Source organism: Nicotiana sylvestris, chromosome 9 (genome assembly GCF_000393655.2).
Source record: "Nicotiana sylvestris chromosome 9, ASM39365v2, whole genome shotgun sequence".
NCBI classification, from domain to species: domain Eukaryota; kingdom Viridiplantae; phylum Streptophyta; class Magnoliopsida; order Solanales; family Solanaceae; genus Nicotiana; species Nicotiana sylvestris.
Genome location: NC_091065.1, coordinates 128,179,509 through 128,200,613, shown reverse-complemented (window position 1 = coordinate 128,200,613; position 21,105 = coordinate 128,179,509). Strand labels below are relative to the sequence as shown.

The 21,105-nt window shown below is 36.5% G+C and overlaps 1 protein-coding gene across 2 annotated transcripts; it reads left to right on the top strand.

Annotated features, from left to right (window-relative positions):
• The first annotated feature begins 4,373 nt into the window (after positions 1 to 4,373).
• On the top strand, positions 4,374 to 16,417 carry LOC104226465 (ADP-ribosylation factor-like). Of its 2 annotated transcripts, none has more exons than XM_009778479.2 (7): positions 4,374 to 4,509; positions 5,359 to 5,516; positions 6,871 to 6,941; positions 15,526 to 15,645; positions 15,757 to 15,875; positions 15,991 to 16,072; positions 16,148 to 16,417. In XM_009778479.2, exons 2-7 carry the CDS (start codon positions 5,369 to 5,371, stop codon positions 16,151 to 16,153), a joined length of 546 nt encoding a protein of 181 aa, XP_009776781.1. In that variant the 5' UTR covers positions 4,374 to 4,509; positions 5,359 to 5,368; the 3' UTR covers positions 16,154 to 16,417. The 2 variants fall into 2 exon arrangements, with proteins under 2 accessions (XP_009776781.1, XP_009776782.1); XM_009778480.2 differs by lacking the exon at positions 4,374 to 4,509 and adding an exon at positions 5,140 to 5,270.
• The last annotated feature ends 4,688 nt before the right edge of the window (positions 16,418 to 21,105 follow it).

The following is a 21,105-nucleotide window of genomic DNA, read 5'->3' as shown; positions in this document are numbered from 1 at the left end:
TTCAAACTTAAATCCTCTACTATTTGAGCCTATATTTGTCTATCTGCTAATTGTACAAAATTCACAAGAACTGTTTGGCTGGGAACCACACTAGTGGATCCTGAGGGGTGCCTAACACCTTCCCCTTAGGATAATTTCAAGCCCTTACCCTATCTCTGGTTATCAACCAAACTTAGAAATGAACCCTATAGGTGTCCTAATGCACCTTAAATCATTAGGTGGCGACTTTTCAAATGCAAACCCAGTTCCCAAAAGGAATGAGTTGTCCCATACCCAAAATATCATAAACCTGAGCAAAGAGGGAAAAAAGGGTGCGACAGTTGTGTATCCATGGTCTTCCAAGTAAGGCGTTATACCCCATGTCACTTTTGATGATATGAAACTTGGTGTCCTGAACTGTACCGGACACGGTGACTGGGAGGATGACTTTCCCCTTCGTTGTCTCGATTGCCATGTTTAATCCATGGAGGATTCGAGAGGTGGGCGCGATTTGGTCGAACAATCCGAGCTTTTCCACCACTGCCTCTGTCTTCTGGTCCATTCTTTACATGAAGCCCAATACCGTTGTTTTCATGTGCATTTGCTGAGTTACACATTTTGGTCTGAAATCAAAGACCTTGGACAAAAAAAACGTGAAAAGTAACTTGTGTTTTCAGAAAACTAGCACCAAAACAATCATTATTATTTTTAGCCTCACGGTGGGCGCCAAATTGTTTACCTTAAAAATGGTAACTACAATTATATTTTATTTTGTGGTTCTAAAAATACGTGATGTATCTTAATGCTAGTTGTTAGGCAATAGATGCTAAGTGTGAGTAAAGAGAATAAGAAATGAAAACCAACAGGGCCACAAGACAGAGCCTCGAGTTGGTTGGAGCGGGGCCTCGAGGTCTAGATGGGCCAATAGTAATGAACGATCAACGAAGGATCAATGACAATAAGGGCCTCAAAGATGGCCTTTTACGGTTAATAATGATCAATAAATAAAGAGCAATAAATGAACAATAGATGAACAATAAAAGAATAAGCAATAAATATGAAGAACAATAGTGTTAGTAAAGAAAACAGAGAACATTGTATTGTATTAAGTATGTTGTGTAATCAATACAAATGTCTTAGAGAGTTTACAAGATGATAAGGGTCCCCTTTATATAGGAAGGGGCCCCCTTACATAGTATATGTCTAATCATGATGGGGAAATGCCGTTGGTACAGTTGTATAACGGTTCAATGTGGATTTGTACTATTCTTTGCAAACTCTGTCAGTCCTCGTCATGTGCCTTTAGGGGTCTTCCGCCTTTTCATAATGGTCGTCAATTTCCATTGATGCCTTAAGGCACGTCATAATAAGTCCTCGATATGCCGTGCCAAGGTGAGTGCTTCGAGAACGTGCCTTGGGTTGTGTTTTTATCCTATCGAGGCCGGGCTCGAAAACGCCATGGAAACCTTAAAATCGGTCTTCCCCGATTTTAACCTCATACATAAGTGTCGATGTCGACCCCTCGTCACTACCCCTTCGAGGTTAGACTAGATACTTACTGGGTACATGTTATTTATGTACTCACACTATACTTCTGCACTAATCGTGCAAGATCTGAGGCAAGTGCATCTGGCGGCCATACCAGCGCGTACCCCCGTTACTCGAAGACTTAGTGGTGAGCTGCTTTATGTGCTCGTTCTGCAGCGCTCGAAGTCTCCTTTTGTTGTATTTATTTTTCTATCTATCTTAGTCCAAACAGTAGTATAAGAGGTTTTGTATAGTTTGCTCATGCAGTTGTAACACCGAGTTTTGGGAGATTTTAGTAGATATTTTATGGTTTTGATTATTAAGTTCATCACTTCACTCTTTCGTTTATTTCATGATTTACATTACTACAATCACCTATTAATTGTTCTATTATTAAACAAAATCAATGCTTTTTAAAATATTAAAATGAACAATTACATGGATAGTTCACCGCTGGCTTGCCTAGCAGTGACGTTGCGCGCCATCATGGCCTATATTGGGAATTGGGTCGTGACATCTTAGGTCTATAATCCAAGACAACAGGGAGATTGATAAGGATGTTACTCATTGTATTGGAGTGGGATGGATAAAATAGAGGCTCGCTTCGTGGCTTTTGTGCGATAAGAATGTGCCGCCTAGACTTTAGGGCAAGTTCTACAGAGTGGTGGTTAGACCGACTATGTTGTATGGGTCTAAGTGTTGCCCCGTCGAGAAGTCCCATGTTGAGAGGATGAAAGTAGCTGAAATGAGGATTTTGAGATGGATATATGGACATACTAGGATATACAAAATAAGGAATGAAGTTATTAGGGAGAAGGTAGGAGGGTCCACTATGGAAGGCAAGTTACGGGAATCGAGGCTATGATAGTTCGGGCATATGAAGAGGAGAGACATAGATGACCCGGTCAGAAGGTGTGAGAGGTTGACCATGGGGGGTTTGAGAAAGGGTAGGAGTAGGCTAAAGAAGTATTGTGGAGAGGTGATTAGACAGAACATGTCACTACTTCAGCTTGCTAAGGACATGACCCACGATAGAAAGGTGTAGAGGTCGAGGATTAGCGTTGAAGGTGGACATGTAGCCGTGTGTTTCTCCTAGGCTTATGAATAGTACTAGTACTATTCTTGTATTTTCTTGTTCCTAGTTCTTTATTATTATATGTTGCATTGTTGCTTCCATTACCCTATTACATTGTTGTTACTATTATTTTTTGCTTTATTTTCATTGTTCATTGAGCCGAGGGTCTATCAGAAACAGTCTCTCTACCTTTATAGGATAAGGGTAAGGTCCGAGTACACAATATCCTTCCCAGACCTCATTTATAAGATTACACTGGGTTTGTTATTGTTGTTGTTGTATAGTCGCAAATGCGAAGTGCCTTTTGAGACACAAAAGTCGCAAATGTGATACCATCTTCGTAATTGCGAGGGTTGCAAATGCGATTCCGATTTTGCAATTGCGAAGATAGCTCTTCTAACTCCCTCATTGCAATTGCGAGGTTATGTTTGCAAATCGTATTTGCGCATTCTGTTTGAGTTGATAAGGATCGTCGTCTTCCATGTAGAGAAGCTTTCTTATCACTATCTTTTCCATCATCATCAATCATCATGGTGTCTATGGCCGGCTCGGGAAGAGGGCTCGTCACCACGTATTCCGAAGATGACTCGGGGGCGGAATTCTTTGCCCTCTTATTCTTTCCCCCGTCCGTGGATGAACACTTTCTTTTTGGTTGCTTGTTCTCCGGCCAGGGACTCCGTGAAGAAACACTTGTACCCGAAGCAGGCCTGGAGACACCGATTCGAGTAAGCGTCTCCTGAAGCAGCCTTGCCGCATAAACATGATCAGCCAAAACATCCTCATCGGTGACGACAACCGAGCCCGCGGTAGACCTGAATTCGGCAAAGAGAAAAATAATTAATTAATTTCCTCACACCAAAAAACAAGAGGCGAAATAAGTTTAAGTTACTATGATTTTTGGCCTTCCATCTATATTTAAAGGTCAGTTCTTTCCACGTGCGTGTTTTGGGGGAAGTGACGTCCAAGATTTTCTGGACCCACCAGTCAAGCCTTCAACCTAGGTGGAACCCATCGAGTTGCTGAAATGGGCGAAGGCAGAGGATAGCTGAAATCGAAGATAATTGTTCCGTTTGTTACTGGAAAGAATGATGCTATAAAGATGCAATAAATACCTGCTACCCGGTAGCATTTAATGGCGAATATTCTACAACATTTAGTATACTGCCCGTTACAAAGAATTTGTCATTCATTCCCGCTGTTACACATTCTTTAGTGGCGCTCATAATTGATATTAAAAAGGGGCATGATCCTTGGACCTTGTTCCCTATGTGCAACTATAAATAGTGAGCTCTATTATCATTGTAAGGAACACGAATTTATGGCAAACTTATGCTATAATCTATTCAAAGCTTTATACAAATTCACCTTCTTACCTTTTGATTTCATTACTGTTGTGCCCGGAAGCCTTGCTCCCGGAGTTACTGTTTCTGCTATTTCATCTTCATCTCAAGGCTAAGTATTGCATATTTCTTCAATTCTTTTATTATTTTAGGATCGAATTAATTCACTTGTCTAGAAACCACGTATAAATTTAACTATACCGTTTTACGGGTAAACCGAGACACATTAGAAAAAAATTCACCACAAACGTAGAACATTCAAAGCAACCACATGACATGCAATCGAACCATACACCATACACGATTAGAATAACGTAACTTGAAAAAATAAAAAAAACAATAGATTTTAAAGCACAATGAAATAAAAACACATTTTTAAAAAAAATACTTGGCCAAACGGTTCAACTTTGAAAAAAAAAAAAAACACATTTTAAAGAAAAAAAGTTTTGGCTCGGAGAAGCTAGGGGACAAACCGGCTTAAATGATCTCATTCCTCTCCTTTTCCGTGGCCGATCAAGAGAGTGGTGGTGAAGGGCAGCTTCCCGATCGAGATCTACTCATTTATCCTCTCTGATCGGCCGATCTTAGGTAATCCCATACTTCCCTCTTCCTATTTCTCCCACAGCTTCATGAAAACCTAGTTTTACCTATATGTGATCTGAGATCTACCTTCTATCTGTTCTTAATTTGCCGATTTTATGGACGTTGTTATTGGAATCCGTTTAATATAAGGTCATGTTATGATTTTGCAACTTCACGATTAATTACTTCCACTTCTCTTGCCGCATCTCTTTTGTCTGTTTTGTTTTTGATCTGATTATCTCAGCTAAATTCAAATAAAAGCGATGTAACTTAAATTTCCTTAACTGAATGTGGGTTTGAATGTTCCTTCATGTTCTACGGGATGACATTGCAGTGTGGTTTTTAAATTCACAAAATGTAATATCTGGTGCTAATGTTATGATTCTTTTTCTTTTTCTTTTTGAGGAACATCAGTCACTAAATGATGCTCCTTGCTCTCCTTCGCGATCTCCACGATTACATGTACCATTATTTGTTTCATTATAACTGATAATTTGCTTGGATTCATAGATCATAATGGAAAAGTGTGTCAAAAGATAATTGTAATAGGGTAATTGCTATGCTGTGAAGTTGTCACCAGAAAAGGCTAATTGTGGTTAAAGTGGCAAACTTTTGTCTGTTGGTTACCCAAATTAGAATTGAGAAGAAATTGATGGGCGTTAGTGGGTATCATCAGCAGTAGATATTTGTTAAGTATTGATAGAGACATAATAAGGACAGGAAAACTGGAAAAGGGTTTTGGCCTGGCAATCGCAATACTACATATGGTAATTTTTTTGTTTGGAAATTAGATGCTTTCTTAGATTTTTTACGAAAGGCAGTAATGTGATCCCCCATATTATATTTTTTTTTCAGATTCACAGAGATGGGGCTGTCTTTCACTAAACTCTTTAGTCGCCTCTTTGCAAAGAAAGAAATGCGTATTCTTATGGTTGGTCTCGATGCCGCTGGTAAAACCACAATTCTGTACAAGCTCAAGTTGGGTGAAATTGTTACCACTATCCCAACCATTGGTATGCTTCGTCCTGTGAAATCTGTTCTCTTTTTCCTTCTTTTTCTTTTTAACATATATTGACTTTCACCATTGCACATGATTAAAAGCTTAACTCATCATGGGGTGTGCTACTTAGGGCTGTTCAAAACCGAACCATAACCGTTAACTGTACCGCAAAAATTGACTTATTGGTATCGGGTTATTGGGTTATCGGGTTAATGGTTGGTAACAGATTGACCGTTAGCGGCTTAACGATTTGGGGGCGGATTACGTAATTTCCTTATTGGATAAACCGTTAATCCGTTAAGAATTTTTATATTTACACTTTTAACTCTATGTATATAAAGTACTATTTGAAACCATATATCCTTATCCATAGGAATTTATGGGGAGACCAATAAGGGTGGCACACAGTAAAAGATTTCTGAGAGAAGAGACAAAAAAGAACCTTCAGTCCCAAAAATTAATTGATCTCTGGGGCAAAATGAGCTAAAGGTGGTGGAACTTGAAAGTTATTCCTGAAGCAAGTTTCCATGACCCTTTGTTTGAATAGTAGAAATCCAGGCTGATATCTTGAAATTTTTTTGTCAGAAATTGTAATATGGCTTCATATACGTTCCCTTTTGTTGCCTATGTTATACGGATTATGTATTCTTTGCTATCTCTTCTTTTTGTTTAGCGGTGAGGACAAAATGTTTGATAAGGTATAAGTTTCAAGACAAATCTTCACTATGGTAATTGAATGCAATCCGAAGGTGTCATATCCTAAATTTTCCCATATCTCAAATTCTCTAATTCTTTTTTATTTTATTTTTGATTTAGCCGATAAATAGCCCGACAACCGCCTCTAATCGTTAATCTGTTACCAATCCACATGATGTCTTATTGGTTGGCTAACGGATTACTATATTTATAAATCGATAACCGATGAGCCAAACTGTTAAGCATAAATATTCGCCCGATCCGTCCGATAAGCACCCCTAGTGCTACTGCTACTTGAAACTAGAAAGTAGGTTATGTTGATCTGTATGGCCAAAAAAATATGCTGTCTCTATCCATCGACTACTGTTATTTGATAGGGTACTTCCAATGAGTGCCTAAGTTTTGAAAATTACTTTTGATGAAGAAGTTTTGAAAATTACTTGGAATCATTTGTGTTTACATGTGTTATATGGGAGAGATTGTAACCTTTGAGAATGAAGAGGCTATGTCAGGGAATCAAGCAATTTTCCTTGGTTGCTATTTGTGCCTTGAATTTTGTATTTTACTCAAATGCTTATCATGTGTGTTGTTTCGAAGAGATATCTTAATCATGGGAAATTTGTAAGTTCTAATTGCAATGTAATTTAAACTATCTTTTATTTCATTGGTAGGCTTCAATGTGGAGACTGTTGAATACAAAAACATCAGCTTTACTGTGTGGGATGTTGGCGGTCAGGACAAGGTACTAGAAGTTCTTATGCCCTTGATAAGTTTGTTTTATATTACCTGAGATCTTGCGGTTCTTTAGTTCTCCATGGTTCACATTTCTGGTAATGAGGGTATTCTACCCAATAGTCCTCGCTTCAAAAGCAAAGCGCACACTTTACTAAAGTGAAGCGCAATTCTTAAAAAACATAATGTAAAATTATAAATAATCAAAAACATCAATTTAAAAACTTAAAAGTAGGTACTAGGTACCACCAAATCATCCACAAACCATAGGACAAGCAAAATCAAAGCTACTAAATTACTAGAATCAACATTTTATTCTTCTACTCTTCTTCTTCTTCTTCTTCTTCAAGATTGTTAAAATCTTGAATTCCTCTATTATCTTCATACTAGTGATGTTGCCCCCACTTTGCGCGGTCAAGAAAAAGAATCTATAAAATATTCGGTATTTTTTGTAAATTGGTCAAGATAGGAGAATGAATTTCATGAATATTCATACAAAAACTAATTTATAAGCAGATTAAATCATAAATATAGTACTTTTTTCGGTTTACTCTTAACACTCTATATATCACTAAGTTTAGAATAGTAACAGAAGAAATTCTTAAGAAAGAATCTCTTATTATCTGAAGATAAAGAGTGTTGGTCTTTCCTTGCAGTTATAACTTATATATAGATTTTTTCCATCTTCCGAACTCCCACAACTGTATTCTCCCTTCTAACAATACCAATCTTCTCTAGCCCCTCTATTTTTATCCTCATAAAATGATTAAGAATTTAAAATGTTTTGAGTCATCTTACAAACTTGAGATAGACCAAAGTTATGAAGGAAACGAAGTCAAAAAGTAAAATTGTAGATGAACGTGGAGTAGAATATGAGTAAAGAGTAATGGAAATTCAACAACAAAGAAGTATTAAGAGAATAACTAAAAATGAACTTATATAAATATACAATGGAACACCATAAGGTGATATTAACTTATACATTAAACATTTGAAAGATATGCACATGAAATGCTAAGAGAGTTATGGCTATTAAGAAGAGATTACAGGTGTGAGATAAAAAATATTACTCTCTCAGTTCACCTTTACTTTTCCACTATATTAAAAATATATTTCTATTTTTACTATCTATTTTATCAAATCAAGAGAAAGACATTCTTTTTTTCCTTTTTTACACTCATTATTAGCTATTCATTATCCGAAATATTCCTAAGACTTTCTGAAATGCTATCATTATTGTGGGTAAAATGTAAAATCTTAAAGGTAGTAGAAAGTCAAAAGGGAATAACTAAAAGCGAACGGATGAAGTACTTGATAAAACTATTGTGACACCTCTCAATAATTACGAATTACATTTATCTTTTTACTTCTGTGTTTGGATATTTTTTCTATTTTAATTGTTTACCTCATTAAATAATTAAATAAAAAAATATAAATCTCCTCATTTTGAAGAGACACCTCCCCACTTATTGAGGTTAGGAAATAACCAATTCGTCGTTCCGTTTTACTTGTTAGAAGTCCATTAAAAACAAAACGTCCATGAATGCAAAAAGTCACAATTAGGGAAACAAATTCCTTCCTACTTATTAGAAGTCCTCATAACAATATCATTAACCAATAACTAACCAGGTTACAACACCTCCTGATTTATGTTCTTGTGCTTTTCAATATTTAAAATGTACAATAATTAATAAAGAAGTTTTTCAAATTGCATAAGATCTACTATCAATTAGATCGCGTACTTGCCCACACGAATAATTAGCAGCTCACATCATAGTCTTGTACAAAAAATATCACATCTGGAAATTACACATGCTAGATAATAACTACTGAAAATCCACCTTTTACTGGAGCAAGGAATTACAGCGTGATTCATCGATCGACACTTGCCGCAACGATTCTTGTGCAGACGCAAGTCGGTTGTCCAATATAATGAATTACAAATTACATATGGTTCTTCAAAGAAAATCCGGTTCAGATGTCATTTACACGTAAATTTTAAAGTTTCAACAAAAAACAAAAACCTGATCAATAGGGAGATAATGCTACATAATGTGACAGGGAAACATGGGAGTGATGAAACAACGAACTAAGGGAATCTTGTGCTATAAAAATGATAGGTTACTTCGTCAAAGTATGTTGGTTACTCAGTGAAGTAATTATGAGTGTAATATGCTAGTATGAACTTTGATAACAGTTGTAGTGCAAAGAAATTCTTGACTGAAGTTTGGCAGGTATGACGTGTTATTTAATTTGATCATGAATTAGAGGAGAAAGCCTGGTGAACTCCATTTTAAGCAAAGAATACCACATGCAAGTCCCAAAATAAATTTGCGCCAAAAAGCCCACATGTGCGCTATTCATGGACAATAAAATTACAAAATAAACCTAAGACTTTCTGAAATGCTATCATTATTATGGGAAAAATGTAAAATCTTAAAGGTAGTAGAAAGTCAAAAGGGAATAACTAAAAGCGAACGGATGAAGTACTTGATAAAACTATTGTGACACCTCTCAATAATTACGAATTACATTTATCTTTTTACTCTTGTGTTTGGATATTTTTTCTATTTTAATTGTTTACCTCATTAAATAATTAAATAACAAAATATAAATCTCCTCATTTTGAAGAGACACCTCCCCACTTATTGAGGTTAGGAAATAACCGATCTGTCGTTCCGTTTTACTTGTTAGAAGTCCATTAAAAACAAAACGTCTATGAATGCAAAAAGTCACAATTAGGGAAACAAATTCCTTTCTACTTATTAGAAGTCCTCATAACAATATCATTAACCAATAACTAACCAGGTTACAACACCTCCTGATCTATGTTCTTGTGCTTTTCAATATTTAAAATGTACAATAATTAATAAAGAAGTTTTTCAAATTGCATAAGATCTACTATCAATTAAATCGCGTACTTGCCCACACGAATAATTAGCAGCTCACATCATAGTCTTGTACAAAAAATATCACATCTGGAAATTTCACATGCTAGATAATAACTACTGAAAATCCACCTTTTACTGGAGCAAGGAATTATAGCGTGATGCATCGATCGACACTTGCCGCAACGATTCTTTTGCAGACGTAAGTCGGTTGTCCAATATAATGAATTGCAAATTACATATGGTTCTTCAAAGAAAATCCGGTTCAGATGTCATTTACACGTAAATTTTAAAGTTTCAGCAAAAAACAAAAGCCTGACCAATAGGGAGATAATGCTACATAATGTGACAGGGAAACATGGTCGTGATGAAACAACGAACTAAGGGAAGCTTGTGCCATAAAAATGATAGGTTACTCTGTCAAAGTATGTTGGTTACTCAGTGAAGTAATTATGAGTGTAACATGCTAGTATGAACTTTGATAACAGTTGTAGTGCAAAGAAATTCTTGACTGAAGTTTGGCAGGTATGACGTGTTATTTAATTTGATCATGAATTAGAGGAGAAAGCCTGGTGAACTCCATTTTAAGCAAAGAATACCACATGCAAGTCCCAAAATAAATTTGCGCCAAAAAGCCCACATGTGCGCTATTCATGGACAATAAAATGACAAAATAAATTAACGGCATAATTGACGCTCTGATGTGCAACAGATGACGCCTTTAGAAAGAAGGCGATATAATTGTTGATCGTAAAGCGAAGACAGAGAATTGACGAAAGATGAAAAAAAAAAACTTACGTTAAAGTCGTTGAAGGCAGAAACTTCTGTTGAAAATGGAGAGGGAAGCCCTCCATCATGAATCTTATCATGTATACCAAGTTATGAAAATAATGGAGAAATAAGAAATGGTTATAAGTATAATACTGAAAATACTTAAAATAGAGAAGACCAAAAGTCTGAGTATATAGAGAAATATAAGGCCTTTACTTGGAATTACACGGGAAAGAGAAGAAATGCAGAGAGGGAAGATGGAATAGTGAGGAGAAACAGGCATAGGAGGGATTGATTATTAAAGCACTGATATGGAAGGGTGGAGACGTTTCCCAAAGAGGAACGAAAGTGTCTTAAATGGTTGCTTAAATAATTTATCAGAAAATAAGAAAGAAGGCAAAAAATTGAGAAAAAAGAAAAATGTGATTCCTTGGCAAAGAGAAGTGCCACGTAGCCTTGCCTGTGGCCCTCTATTATATATATATAGGTTGCTCGTCATCTTCTTCTTCCCCCTCCTCTTCATGATCACTTTCATCTTCATCAATTAGGGATAGAGATCGACTTGTAGTAGCCACACTTTTTCCCTTCCTAATAGAGCTTGAACTTGGAGTATATCTCCTTGAACCATAAGGATTCTCCCCAACTCCACTACCAACCGCAACATCACCCCAAGTGAAATCGGAGTCACCTTCAAATACTTCATCTTCACAAATTTCGGGGACTCCGGTTAGCCACTCATTAGCCTCATCAATATTGTCCAAAAGAATTGGATCAATTATATTGCAGTGGTTGTAGCGACGCCTCAAGGTTAGTCGATTTCTCTTTTTTGTATGAATCTGCAAATGATGTGTCAACTAATTAGCAGGAGTTTGGACAATTGAGATATAATTTACTTTATCTCAAAATACGAAATAATTCTTTTTATTTCTTACGTGTTCAAAAACACTCCAGTTCCTTTCACATCCGGATGAGCTACAAGTTAAACTTAAAACTTTGATGGCGAAAGTCTGTAACTTCTTCTCTACACCATATTGGTCCCACCACTCAACTATAGAAGTCAATTTTTTTCCAAGAGTTAATAAGTATAAAAAATAAATTGAAGTTAGAGCTATAAAATATAGAAACACTTGGTCACCTGGCGACTCCGTCTTTCTTTGTTTAATTGCAAGTCAGAGCTTAAAAAGTCCTTCAGCTGCCTTGTAAGTAGCAAGCCGATCTACTATCTTTTCTTGCAAGTCTTCATCTGGGGTCAACTTGGTAACAACTTGATGGAATCCTGTCCACACTTCTTTAGCCAATGAATTATTCTCATGCTGATCATAAAAGAGTGACGGGTTCAGAATAATTCCAGCTTCATGCAAAGGTCTATGAAGTTGCTCATTCCATCTTGCATCAATGATCTGAAAGACCTTTACATATTTCTGCTCATCAGTGAATGATGCTTGAATAGCCTCCTTGGCCCTATCCATAGCTTCATAAGGTAGCCCATTGGTGGTTTTTGCTCCCCATCCACCAAACGGAGTACTTTAACCAAAGGGCCACCAATTTTAAGAGCATGAAGGACATTATTCCAAAAAGAATAAGAAAGAATAATGCGCGCAACCTCTTTCCCCGCACTTTCCTTTGCAAATTTACTCTTGCTCCATTCCTTTGAAGTGACCATCTTTCTCAAATTACTTTTTGCAAGTGGATACTATGCAAAGTCAAGAAAGCAGTGGCGAACCTTGTCTTGCCCGGTTTCACCAATTTTTTTTGCATGGTGAATCTTCTCATCATATTCAATAACAAGGGCCGCTTAGAAATATAAGAATGTACCCTAACGCCTTGGCCAAAATCTGTAGAGAAGGGTTTTTCCTTGAAAATGTCCCCGAACATCAAGTTGATACAATGAGCCGCACATGGAGTCCAATAGACATTCTTGTATACTCCTTCAATCATGCCACCCGCTTTCACATTTTCACTTGCATTATCAGTGACCACTTGAACAACTTTGCTTGGGCCAATCTTTTCGATGGTGTTCTGAAACAAGGTGAACATTTTGATGTGGTCAGTGGATGAGTCGCTAGCATCAATGGATTCAAGAAACAAACTTCCCCGGGGAGAATTCACCAACACATTAATAATCATTTTCCCCGTTCTTGCCCTCCAGTTATCTATCATAATGGAGCAACCATACTTGTTCCACACAATTTTATGCTCCTCAACAATTTTATTAGTCTCCTCCACTTCCTTATTTAGATAAGGACCTCTTATTTCATGATAAGTGAGAGGCTTCATTCCAGGTCCGTATTGACCAACAGCCTCAATAAAGTCTCCAAAAGTGTCATAGTTGACACAATTGAAGGGGAGCCCAGCATCATAGACCCAACGTGCAAAAGCTCTAACTGCACGATCCCTCAAAATGTCTTTAGCAATTTTTTGTACATTTTTCCACCGCTCTTTGCTTCCGGCTTTTTTGGGAAATAGCAATCTATAAGACCTTTAGTCGATGATCCATGGCTTGACCCATCTCTTCCCTGTTTTGTTGGAAGTGACAATTCTTCAATATCATCATCATCATCATCATCAAGATTGGTCACCATTGGTTGATGACTCATTTGATTTTTTTGCTCCTTCTTCATATCAACAAAATTCTTTATTTCTTCCCTCACCTCCGGTGGGCATTTCAGACAACTTGTGACATTTCTATCGCCACCAATAAGATGGTATTTAAAGCGATAAATTCCACCCGTTGTCGTCTTGTTACAAAACTTGCATACAACATTTGTATTCTTCTCATTAACTCTATCACCATATCGCCAAGCCGGGTCTTTCTCCTTAGAACTTTGAGACATTTTGAAATCCCTATTAAGATATAAGAAAATACATAATCAAATAAACTGAAAATACATATAATATATATAAATAATAATGAATTTTCTAAAATGAAATACATATAAAATTAATCAAATAAACTGAAAATATAACATATATATATATAATTAATTTTATATGCTGAAATATAATAATAACATATATATAATTTATTTTATATGTTGAAATATAATAATAAAATGAAATACATATAATAATTAAATATATATACTGAAATATACACAAATGAAAAGGAAAAAGAAAGAAAAAAATAGTTACTCTGTTCTGGACTGGAGAAACCGAGAAAGAAAGAAGAAGAAGAAAGCAAAAAAAAAAAAAAAACAAGAAGAACTGAAGAATAGAAGAAGAAAGGAGAAAGGAGAAGAAGAAATTACCTGGGTCCTGAACTGGTCGCGAGCGAGCGAGAAAGGAGAATGGGTCGAGCTCGAACAAGAGAGAAAGGGCCAGCAATGGCGTCTCTGTTTTCTCGATTCAGCTTCAGCAGGTAAAAAACCCTAGGTTTTGTGACTCTCTGTTTTGTCGAAGGGGAAGGGGTTTTTTGTCGATTGAGGGTCTGTTTTGTCTAATAGAATAACAGACCCAAAGTTTTTTAAAAAAAAAAAGACCCCCCATCGCTTTTTGCACAGAAGCGATCGCTTCAGTGCTTTCTTCTTCATCGCTTTTTCCAGTGAAGAGCGTGCTTCCTCAGATCGAGTCGCCTCAGGGAGTTGGAAGCGACAGTGGGTCGCGTCGCTTCGCGCTTAAAGCGACGAAGCACACGCTTTTTCTACACACTTATACCGCGGACATTCAAAATTCTTTAATAAAATGAAAAATTAAAGTTCTATTTATCTATAGAATTATGAAGATTGAGAGTAACTCAAAATAATGATTATAGTACTATTATATATTTACTAATTAAGAACATCAAAGAGTGAATATCATTTGAATGACCAATTTTTTTTATCTCACTTACTATAGATATTCATATTTAGTTATATGTCTCTCGAAATTATCAAGCTTTTATTATTTTACTATTTGAAAGAAATTTTATATTTTGTCATGAGTAGTATTATTTTAGATTATAGTGTAATGGAGTTTATTGCTTATTAATTTTTAGAGAGGTAAACTATATAGTTTAATAATATTATTTTTAAAATACTATGATCTTTTAATCATTTGAAGATAAGACATTATGATCTTTTTTTATTCTTTTTAATTTTCTTAAAATTTTAATGTACTTTATATATTTTATGCTATTTTATTAATTTATAAATTAAAAATTTAAAGATCCATGGGGATTATGTTCAAGTCAGGTTGATTCCATGGAAACTGAATATCTGCTTTTTGGAAACAATAAAAAGATTTTTCAAAAAGCTATAAACCAACTTGAGTAACGTTAACATAATTCTTCCAAAAGAACAACTCCTATTAATCCGAATCTTTTTTTTATACAGTAAATTTAGTAAATTTGATAGCAGGATTGTTCCAATTAAATAGTTCGATTTGGAGAAGTTTGTAGTTGTGTCTCTTGATTGTCGACTATGGCGATTACTTCGGAAAAGTATTTCACGAACAACTATTTCAAAAAATGAAACTGTTCAAGTTCAAAAGAAAAAGAAAAAGCAAGAGAGAGAATACCCCAATAGAGAAACCCTTTTGACTGGGGCACCGTCGTCAAAGCTTGGTCGTTGGAGTCCATTAGCCTGATATGCCCGTAATAAAAACTTTTATCTTGGTTCCATGTTTTGTCTTAGAAGGGTAGTTTTAGCTCCATGATTTCTTAGGCTAAACCTGGTTGGTTGAGTCTTTAAAATAATAATGACTACGAGGCGGTGTGTATCACGCTCAATGGACATAAGTGGACCTACACTGGTTCTTTTGTATTTGAATTGTCTATAGCACCAATCCATATGGCCATAAGTGGACCTATCATGTTTCTTTTGAATTGGCTATTCTACCATCTGTTAGTGGTTACATGTGTTTATATTTAGAGGCACGGAGTTAAAAGTGTATTACAGTCTGATCGCGGAAGAGCTAAAAGTGTGTTTCTACTGTTTACCTTTTGTGTTGTATTTGCAGATTAGACCTCTATGGAGGCATTATTTCCAAAACACGCAGGGCATCATCTTTGTGGTTGACAGCAATGACAGAGACCGAGTAATTGAAGCAAGGGATGAGCTTCACAGGATGTTAAATGAGGTGATATTGATATTTTTATAGTTGAAGTTACAGAAATCAATTTATGATAAACCTTCAGACATCCTGCCTTGGGGTACAGCAGTTGTTGATATCTAAGTACATTATCTGCAGGATGAATTAAGAGAAGCTGTGCTGCTTGTTTTTGCAAACAAACAAGATCTTCCAAATGCAATGAATGCGGCTGAAATCACGGACAAGCTTGGCCTTCATTCACTCAGACAGCGACACTGGTAATATACATGGTCACCCGCCATGTTGTTCAGCCTGGTTTTACTGTCAAGTAGCCTCTTAGATAAGAGTGGCACCTAAAAGACTCCTCTCTCTTCCTCTCTCTTCCTCTCTTAGGTATATCCAGAGTACATGTGCTACTTCTGGAGAAGGGCTATATGAGGGACTAGATTGGCTTTCAAACAACATTGCCAGCAAGGTACATGCAAAGATTGTTTCAACGTACTCGGCTTCTTCAATTTTCTCTAATAGTTTACTTCTGGTCCAATTTCAGGCCTAATGCAATGATGTGGTCGTGTGCTTCTCACTTTGCTATCTCTGGAGGAAAAAACATCATTGCTTTTCATAATCTCTTAGTTTGGAGGTTTAAGTCTCTGTTCAGATCCGTGGTGATAGAAGTTAATACATTTCTGAAAATGTTTTCTGCCCTTCTTTCGCTCTTTACGATTTAGTCATTAATGAGTAATGACATAGCTACTACATTGCTGGATGTACATTGGGAATGTAATGATATTTTGGTATAATATCCGATTTTTGTAACTTAGTGCAGCGGTGTGCACCATTTGATGGCCTGTGCGTCCGATTTTGGAATGGTAGATCTAAAAAAGCACTAACAGAATAATAAAAGCATCGAAAATTTGCAATTACAAAGAAGAGGGTGTTACCTAAGTGGTCTATTGTCGTATCGGCAATGGAATAAAGATTGTTTTTGTCACGACCTCAAATTCCCACATTGCGATGTTGTAATAGCACATAGTCCCTAAGACTAGGTAAGCCTAATACATATTGAGTTATTAACAAATTTAAACTAACCACTAAACATGAACCAGTAAATGCCATACATAGCCAACAACCATCAATAGATATACAATATCCCAAAACCGGTTGTATGAAGTCATAAGCTTCTACTGAGTTCACTAGAAATCTCTAAATACAATACTGTTCTGGAATAGAAATAAATAGTGGTAATGAAAGATAACAGAAGGTGACTCCGAGGCCTGCGAATGCTATGGCAGGTATACCTTCAAGTCTCTGCAGCAACTCACAATCGGCTATTTAACGACCAACACTCTTCGAAATACCTGGATTTGCACAAAAGACATGCAGAAGCGTAGCATGAGTACACCACAACGGTATCAGTAAGTATCAAGACTAACTTCGGTAGGGTAGAGACGAGGTTTAAGCCAAAGCACCTAAATACATAATAACCTGAGCAATTGTTAATATAAAGCTAACAGAGGAATAATTAACAAAGCATAAATTTAGAGCAAGCTAGCTATCGCCATATCTGAAATAGCTACAGCCTCTTTAAACAAAATACAGTCAAACTTCTCTATAACAGCCTTGTTTGTTCCGAATCTTTTTTGATGTTATAGCGAAGTGCTATTATAACATATAGTATAATATTATAACATAACATAAAAATTGGTTCCGGAAAAGCTTGACTTTTAGTAGTGAAGTGTTATTATATAGGGATGCTGCTATAAAGAGGTCTGATTGTACATAGAAAGATGCACATAAACACAGAATCACAACATAAGTGCACGTAGGGGCAAAGCTAAACATAGAAAGAGCAACAATATAATACTAGCAATGGAAAATAGAAATGACAAATAGCCACAAGAAGTAAACAGGTGATAACTTAGCAAGTAATTAGAACACAGTTAAAGTACTAGTGAAACTAATAAAGGAAACAAATGACAACCAATTAATTAACCGTCCTATCACAAGGTTTACACAAGAATCATCCCGAGGCATCACACTTCATAATCATAAATCACGAGTCCCGAATCACGAAATAATAATCACATGGCACCTTGTGCCTACATTATCAATCACAACTGCACGAACAACTCACATGCTTCACGGACAATTCACATGTTAATAGTAACAATATCTCTTATTCGCACGGACAAGTCACGTGCCACCAGTCCAATCCACACACAAAAAGCAGGTATACAATAATACATGTACATGATCAAATAAACATCAAAATTAATATCCTGGATTGATATATGTGACATATTACGGTGTATGCTTGTGCAAGTGTACTATTATAGCTTAAGTCAACAAGTAATATCACAGACACTGAGTAGCACATTGGATGACACACGCAAGATAGTTACCCACCACACAATATCATCAATAACAATGCCCCCATACCATCATAAATTACCCCCAACATATCCCTCCTTGTCTCGCCGCGTGCGCAACAGTAAAGTAAATGCCCGCCTTGTCTCGCGGCACGCGCATCAATAATTATCCCACCTTGTCTTGACACATGTGCAAACCCAATATATATATATAGCCCGCCTTGTCTCGCTGCAAGTGCAAATATCAATAATTACAATAGCATAGACAACTCATATGCAAATACCCTGACAATCCTCTCAACAATTTCACATGTGTCAAAACAGAACAACACCACATAACAACTCGTACCACACATGCCCATATTCCAGAACATTGCCATAACAACAATATCAATACCACAACAAAACATAGCCCACGACTCAGCAACGCTGAGTGCAACAGCACCAACAATGACACGAAAGTGCAGTAAGTAGATCAACACAAGGATTACAATAACGCAATGCAATGGAAGAATAAATCAGCAATGAAAGAAATAACATGTAACGATGACTTCAAATAAGTATAAATCAACAATAAGAGAGGTAACATATAGTGAAACTTCAAATAAGAATAAAATCAGCATTAAAAGAGCTAGCAACTTCAAATAAATCATATAAGAGTAAGCTTGACAATAAAAGATAGAACATGTAATGATGACTTCAATTATAGCATATAAGAGTAAACTTAACAATGGAGAATATATCATGATATGAAAACTTTAATTAAATGCACGAAAAAAGTCTAAGAGTCTAAACGAGTTAATTTTCACATATAAGGCCGTGTACACACTCGTCACCTCATGGACGTCTTCCATATAATTCAAATAGTGAAAATTAAGCCAATCCCTACAGGGTAGTTCCCCACACAAAGTTAAGCAAGATACTTGCCTTAGTTAGGCCAAATCAACACTCAATAATACCTTTTTCCTTTATAATACACCTCCGCTCGGCTCAAATCTAACAAAAATCGACTTAATAATATCAAATAATGCAAGAGAAACCAATTCCAATAAGTAAAGTTACGATATTTGTACAATTTCTCAAAAGTCAACCTCGGGTCCGCTCGATCAAAACCTCGGTCCAAGGGTAGATCTTGACTACCCATAACCCCACGAGTCCATATATGTATTTTGTTTTCAAATCTGAGTTCAATTCGACTCTCAAATCCCAAATTTTTATTTCAAAACACAGACAAAAACTTCCAAAATTCCTCTTCAAATCTCATGATTTAAATGTTAAATCTCATGTATAATCATGTAATATAATTGAAGATTGATCAAAAATAAATTACCCAATGGTTGTGTGAAAATCCCTTCTGCAAATTGCCTCCTACCGAGTCTAGGGTTCTAACATATGGAAATGAGACTAAAATCCTGTCTCCCAGCCCTTACGTTGAGGCGCAGGTGTCACATATGCGACCTTTTGCGAACCCCCAAAAGCGACATCCATCACAGTCCTACTAATGTCGCAAATGTAACACATATTCGCAAATGTGAACAATGAACACTATGCAAAAGCGAACTCATGATCGCAAATGCGGAACTCCCCGGCCTAGAGCATCATCACAAATGTGATTAAAAGTTTGCAAAAGGGAACCATGTAGCCCTCAACCAACCCCGCAAATACGATCCTATCCTCGCAAATGCGAGACCTGAAGCACCTGTGCAAAAACTAGCAGAACTAAAGCTCTTTCAAACACTCTGGAATGTATCCGAAAGTCACCCGAGCCCTCGGGGCTCCATACCAAACATCAACACAAGTCTAAAACATCATACAAACTTGCTTGCGCGATAAAAACACCAAAAATAATATCTGAAACCACGAATTGGACATCAAAACGCATGAAATTTACATTGAAACTCAAGAACTTCAAAAAACACAACCACGCGTCCGATTCCTATCAAATCAACTCGGAATGATGCCAAACTTTGCAGACAAGTTCCAAATAACAAAACGGACCTATTCCAAGTTGCAAAACCAAAATTCAAACCTGATAGCCATAAAGTCAAACCATAGTCAAACCTAAGGAATTTCTAAACCTTCAAATTGCCACTTTCGGCAAAACAAGCCAAATCAACCTAGAGACCTCCGAATTTAATTCCGGACATACGCCCAAGTCCAGACTCATTATATGAACTTATCAGATCCATCAAAACACCGTTCCAGAGTCATTTTCACAAAAGTTAAACCTCGGTCAACATTTCCAATTTAAGTTTCTAAAATGAAAAATATTCTTCCAAATCAATCCCGGAACTCTCGAAAAACGAAACAGACCATAGACACAAGTTATAATACACAATATGAAGCCACTCAAGACTCGAACTACTGAACGGAACGCTAGAACTCAAAACGACCGATCGAGTCATTATAATTTTTTTTAGGGGTGGTTCCTAAAATATTTAGGAAAAGTTGTTCTATCTATTTAACGAGAATGGAAATATGGAAAGAGGGGTCTGCAATGAAACTGCGCGCTCTCTTATTTACGTTCTGTTCGGTGGTGAAATACATGCTCTCATACCCAAGTACCGTCCGATAGTCAATCCTAGCTAGCGGTGAGTGGTAAAAGAAAAGTGAACGAACTAGAGTGCATTTTTCATCATCTGATCTCCTTCGGTAGCCGCATGTATATTCTTTTAAATTGTTTGACGCTTTCATTTTGACATAAGTTTTCACTTAACATTCGTGGCAATATGATTATTTTATATTGTTTTATAGTAATCTCTTGTTCATTTAAAATTTGGATAATATATATGGATCCTCAAACTGGAATCCTATTACTCTCATGAATTAGTTCAAAGTTTTTTAATATCACCTTTTTGCGCCCACGTAGGATGGCTTATGTTTTCAGCTTTCGGGCAACGCTTAAGTCCAAATTAGTGTTTTTCCAATTTTTTCATTAACAATATTGTATATGGGTAAAACAGGGGCTAATGAACATCCTGATTTTCCGGTGGGTCAAACGAAGTAAGGACATGACTACATGGGATCAGAATCTGTCACGACCCAAAACCCGACCTGTCGTGATGGCGCCTATCGTGGAACTAGGCCAGCCTCAACTCAATAACCAACACAACAACAATAAGTTTGAAAACATTAACAG

Bases quoted from the DNA above. Each gene is read 5' to 3' on its own strand.
- LOC104226465 (XM_009778479.2), top strand. From the start codon at position 5,369: ATGGGGCTGTCTTTCACTAAACTCTTTAGTCGCCTCTTTGCAAAGAAA. The intron at 6,942-15,525 runs GTACTAGAAGTT...TTGTATTTGCAG, and splicing joins ATGTTGGCGGTCAGGACAAG to ATTAGACCTCTATGGAGGCA. The intron at 15,646-15,756 runs GTGATATTGATA...CATTATCTGCAG, and splicing joins TTCACAGGATGTTAAATGAG to GATGAATTAAGAGAAGCTGT.